Source organism: Eptatretus burgeri, chromosome 10 (genome assembly GCF_056783735.1).
Source record: "Eptatretus burgeri isolate ZD-2024b chromosome 10, Ebu_testis_v1, whole genome shotgun sequence".
Classification (NCBI taxonomy): domain Eukaryota; kingdom Metazoa; phylum Chordata; class Myxini; order Myxiniformes; family Myxinidae; genus Eptatretus; species Eptatretus burgeri.
Genome location: NC_140970.1, coordinates 64,829,777 through 64,835,789, shown reverse-complemented (window position 1 = coordinate 64,835,789; position 6,013 = coordinate 64,829,777). Strand labels below are relative to the sequence as shown.

Genomic DNA, 6,013 nt, shown 5'->3' with positions numbered 1-6,013 from the left:
CTCTCTGTCTCTCTCTCTGTCTGTCTCTCTCGGTCTCTCTGTCTCTCTCTCTCTCAAACTGTTCTTTTCAGGGCAGGACCCAAGAGCAAACCGAACTGACTTGCACCTCACATTTTTCCTCTTGCACTACGCCACCCCCCTCCCCCACGTTGCATTACACTCGCACCTCACATTCCCACACCCTAGACATCCTCAGTAATCCTCCCTCCTCCCCTTTTCTGAAGTGTTCTGGCTGTTAAGGCTAGCTGTTCCACCACCTACTTGTGCACCAGCACCCAGAACAGTCAGGCTTTACACCAAAGAGGTCAACGATTGACCGTATTCTTCCCCTTCTGGTCCTCACCGAACGCAGATGAGAGTTTCGCAGGGGCTGCTTGCAGCCCGTGTCGATCTCAGCAAAGCATTTAATTCCCTGAATTGGGATGCCCTCTGGAGGATTCTTGGTATTTGTGTTGGTGCCACCAAAACTGATCGATCTGATGTCTGAACTATTATATGCTCTGGTACTGAGTGCTGTGAGATGTGTTGCTACAATTTCTGACTTATTTCCAGTTTTTACTGGAGTTCGTCAGGGGTGTGTACTGGCCCCCACACTTTTCGGCACTTGTATGGACTGGATTCTGGAAAGGATGTCTGAGAGATCAAGTTGCGGTGCATCGTTTGGGAATATCAAGATCTCTGACCTTGATTTCGCAGATGATGCATTCATCTTTGCAGAAACTCCTGATATCCTTTTCGGGGCCATCGAGGTTTCCTGGGTCAAAACGAAGATCCAGGCTTTCAGTGACATCTTTGATGCTGCTGTCTTGTCTGTACCTGTTTGTGGCGAGGGTGTTGAGCTCCTGGAGAGATTCACTTCTCTTGGCAGTGATATTCATGCCTCTGGCTGTGAACCAGAGGTCAATAGACATCTGGGATGGGCCTGAGGAGTCATGGATTCACTGGATCATTGGGTGTGGCGCTGTTTTTATTTTTTTATGTTGAAGGTTTCAGTCATGGGCTAAATAGTCCTCATTGAGTCCAAGCCTGAATAAAAGAACTGCATTGACAGAAAAGTAAGGAAAGTGAGAATAGTCTCAGAGTTTTTGAGGAAGTAAAAAATGGGCAGGTGAGAGGGAAGGTGCAGTATGAGGGAAGACGGGGCAGATGAGAAATACACAGAGCAATGTAATGTTGAGTCATCAGCATATGAGTGCATTTGGTTATTTGTGGAAGAAAGAAGGTCATTGATAAAAAGAAGGAAGAGTGTTGGAGACAAAACGGAACCCTGAGGTACACCGCTGTTGAAAGGGAAGGGAGGAGATGTTGAACCATTAATAATTACGAAGATAGAGCGGTCGGAGAGAAAGCTCGATATAAGAGCGCAGAGTGAAGGAGGAAAGCCGAAAGAGGGAAGCTTGGATATCAGACCCCAATGCCAAACTCTGTCAAAGGCTTTTGAGATATCGAGGCCTACAACAAAGGATTCTCCAAAATCTTTCAAAGGAGAGGCCCAGACATTCGTAATGTAAGAAAGGATATCGCGTGTACATCTTGCCTTGCGAAAGACATATTGGTGGTCAGATAGAAGACTGTGAGATTCAAGATGCTTGAGAAAATGGGAATTGAGAAGACATTCAAAGACTCTGGAAGCAGTAGAAGTCAGAACAATAGGACGGTAGTTAGAAGGGTTTGAATGATCACCCTTCTTTAAAATAGGCTGTACGAAGGCATGTTTCCAGGTAAGAGGAAAAGTTTGGGTTTTTAAACAAAAACGAAATAAACGAGCAAGCACTGGTGCAAGTTCTGAAGCACATTCCTTCAAGACACGGGGAGGAATGCCATCTTGCCCGTAGGCCTTGTTGATGTCCAGAGAGAGGAGTATTTTTTGACTGCATGAAAAGAGATTATAGAGAGGGACATAGGTTTGGTGAGGGGAGCATCAGAGGGAGATGAGATGTTAGAGTCATCCAGTGTGGAGTTAGAGGAAAAAAAGAGAACCAAAAAGGGTTGCTTTATCGGTCAGAGAGACAGCGATAGTATCATCGGAACGGAAAAGTGAAAGAAATGTAGAGCGACAGAAGTTGTTGGAGATACTTTTAGCTAAGGACCAGAATGATCTATTAGTGAAAGAAGATGAGAGGGTGTCACATTTCTTTTGAATATGGGAATGCTTGGCCTCACGAATAACATGTTTGTTAAGATTTCTGGCAGATATGAAAGCTGAATGCGAGTCCGAGGAAGTAGAGTTTTTTTGCCGCAGAGCAGGAATGGCCGCAGAGCAGGAATTATTAAACCGAGAATTGGTCGGAGAAATAGACTTGAGAGAGAAGGGAATATGAGCCTCCATTCCTGCAACAATAACCTCAGCTATACGTTGAGCAGAGGTAGAGGCATCGCCTGAGGAGAGGCAGTAGTCTTTCCAGGGAAAGTCAGAAATGAAGTTTCGTAAACAAGTCCAGTCAGCATTATTGAAATGCCAATACTGGCGTTTCGTCCCAGCAGTCGTATGAGAAGAAGTGGTGGTCAGCAAAGTGACGTTGACAAGATTGTGGTCAGAAGAACCATTTGGAGGTGAAATTGTGTTGTTGTATTGCAACAGATTGGAAGTGAAGAATAAATCCAAAGTATTGGTTGTGTGGTCATGACAATCTGGGATGTGGGTGGGGTCGGTGATAATTTGTTCCAAATCATTAAGAATGGAAAATGTAAGAGCTTCAACTTCCTCAACATCCGTGTGGGAAGATTTCAGTGGCTCCCTGTGGTGTACATTGAAGTCTCCGTGGTGGAGAAATTCTGCTTGAGGGTGTTCGAATGTCAGGGCCTCATGGCAAGAGTTAAGATGGTCAAAGAAAGCTATAAAGTTTGTAGAAATGGGAGAGCAGTAAGTGAAACAACTACATAACCAATGACGTCAAAATTATCATGAAAACATTCTTCATGAGCAGTTGCTCCTATTGTGAAAATTTTGTAAATCCGCCAAGTGGTTGCAGAGAAAAACTGTACTCACGTTCTGTGCAGACAGACAGACAGACAGACAAACAGACCCAAATGCAATACTCTCTCTCCTGGTGAGGGTAAATCTCGCAACTGTAAAAAATACCCCTAACCCTAAGCAATTGCTTACTTTTTTTCTGGGCAACCCTGTTTCTATCGATGGTATTTATGTTGTAGAAGGTATATAAATAAATAATTCAAGGTAGTATGTCGGTAGCCATGATGGTAAAGTGGATAAAAATAAATAAACTCATCAAAGCTTTGTGATGCGAATGGAGATGGGAAAGTGTGTATAAATAAATAATGGTCTTCGAAAGCATATGCAATCCTGTTACATTTTCTCCAATAATTTTTTTCAAAAGTTGCCAAAATTCAGAAATAAAATTGTGTCCAAGAAATAAAATAGCCAAGCATGGACAATCTCAAGGCTACAAATCCATCTCCAGAGACCTTGCTGTTCCTGTGTCCACCATACGCAATGTTATCAGGAAGTTTAAGGCCCATGGCACTGTAGCCATCCTCCCTGGACATGGCTGCAAGAGGAAACTTGATCGAAGATTGCAGCGAAGAATTGTTCGAACGGTGGAGAAAGCACCTCGACTGGTGACCTTCACAGATTCAAGCTGATCTTCAGACACAAGGTATGACAGTTTCAACTCGCACCATCCGTCGCCAACTCAATGAAAGGGGGTTCTATGGTCGGAGACCCAGGAGGACCCCACTGCTGAGATATATATATATATATATATATATATATATATATATATATATATATATATATATATATATATATATATATATATATATATGTATATAACAAGAAAGCCTGACTGGAGTTTGCCAAAACACACCTGAAGAAGCCAAAATCATTTTGGAAAAATGTCCTGTGGATAGATGAGACCAAATTAGAGCTTTTTCATAAAGCACTTAATCTCTATGTTTACAGAAAACAAAATGAATCTTTCAAAGAAAAGAACACCTTCCCTACAGTCAAACATGGAGGAGGTTCAATAATGTTTTGGGGTTGCTGTGCTGCCTCTGGCACTGGGTGCCTTGAATGTGTGCACGGCATCATGAAATCAGGAGATCACCAAGACATTTTGGAGCACAATGTTCAACCCAGTGTCAGAAAGCTGAGTCTCCGCCGATGGTCATGGATTCTTGCAGCAGGACAATAACCCCAAACGCACTTCAAAAATCACCCAGGGATGGTTCAAGACAAAACGCTGGATTCTTTTGAAGTGGTCAGCAATGAGTCCACATCGAAATCCCATTGAACACCTGGTGGGGAGATCTGAAAACAGCAGTTGGGAGAAGGAACCCTTCGAATGTGGGAGAACTGGAGCAGTTAGCACAAGAAGAGTGGGTCAAACTGCCAGTGGAGTGGTGATGGAAGCTCATTCATGACTGAAGGAAGTACTTGACTGCAGTTATTTTGTCCAAAGGCTGTGCCACCAAATATTTATTTGAGGGTTTCAACAATTTTGTCAATGCCATTTCTTTTTATTTTCTGATTTAAAAGGATATATTAAGTTCTGAATCAAAAACAAAGGTTCTGTAATATGAACACTGAAATATGGAATTGTGGAGACCATATACTTTTGTCAATTTCAGCTTATTTTTCAAGAAAATTGTGAGTTATTTGAAAAAAGTGCAAGGGTGCTAATATTGTTGGCCATGACTGTATATGTTTTTCCTTTGTCGAACAATAGCACTTTCTATGTTCAATCCCTCCCACCCCCCTCCCCCCATTTCAGGAAAGCATCAGTATTGAATCACATGAACTAACTTAAAGTATATTAAAGTAGTATAATAGTTGGTATTTCGTTGCATTCCTTCCATGCAATAACTGCATCGGGCCTGTGACTCATTGACATCTGATAATTCACATCATTGATAAATTTGTTTCTAAGGTGTGTGTGTGTGTGTGTGTGTGTGTGTGTGTGTGTGTGTGTGTGTGTGTGTGTGTGTGTGTGTGTGTGTGTGTGTGTGTGTGTGTGTGTGTGTGTGTGTGTGTGTGTGTGTGTGTGTGTGTGTGTGTGTGTGTGTGTGTGTGTGTGTGTGTGTGTGAGAGATATGTCCCATGATGGTGTCCTTCATGAAGAGTAGGCGAGCTGTCGCCAGCATCATGGCAAAATTTCAAATTTCTGCCTGAACCTGCATCGGGCATTGCATTAGCGGCATAGCCACACCCTCAAACAATGATGCGACCCCACAGTCTTGTGCTGCATATAAACGAAGAAGAAGTAGACAAAGGAAAACACATTGTGTGGTGTAGCATTTGAACCTGTATTTCCCACTTCAGAAGCCAGGGATTCAGATGTGAACACAAAACAGGCCTATCTTGAATTTTTTTGATTTATTTTTGTGCTAAAATGGGGAAGAATCTCGTTTATACTTTATACACCACAATGAAGGATGAATCGTTCGTTTCCTTCTGTTATCCAGGGATCACGGCTGTGTTGTGTACGTACCCACTTGATATGGTACGTGCGCGACTTGCCTTCCAAGTGAAAGGCGACCATGTTTACGAGGGGATCTTGCATGCCTTCCGTGTAATTTACAGACAGGTACAGTTTGTAGTCTAGCAATGAGTAATAATATGACTGATTTTAGTCAGGAAGATGTGGTCAAAAATTGGATGTACCAAAGGTCGTTTTGCTAATTTGTTTCTAAATAGTTAATGTTCCAAAGTGTTGTTTGAAAGCCTGATCAAAACAATTTTTCATGGTAATTTTTAAAATTTGGAAGAGCAACTAACTGGTATACAAAGGCTTGAACTCCCTCCCCCCACCCCCACCCCTTCTCTTCAAACCTTGCACCACCGATACGGAACTTTCAAAATGACCTATGAATGCTAAATGAGTCCTGTGCATTCGCTGTGTGTTTGTTTATTCTGATTTGGTTCTGCTCGACAGGCACTTTTAACCCACCATTGATAACATGAAATCTATCATTCAAATCAACTAGTTTAAATATAATCTACAGCATTTAAATGAAAGAGTGGCAATTTTAATATGGTTAACCATAGTTGTAT

At 42.2% G+C, this 6,013-nt stretch overlaps 1 protein-coding gene across 1 annotated transcript in view; it reads left to right on the top strand.

The window, feature by feature from the left end:
• Positions 1 to 6,013, top strand: part of SLC25A16 (solute carrier family 25 member 16) — a 42,954-nt gene that overhangs the window by 9,625 nt on the left and 27,316 nt on the right. The window contains exon 2 of the mRNA XM_085898743.1: positions 5,425 to 5,546. Coding sequence (XP_085754869.1) covers positions 5,425 to 5,546 — 122 coding nt within the window. The remainder of the gene's footprint in view (positions 1 to 5,424; positions 5,547 to 6,013) is intronic.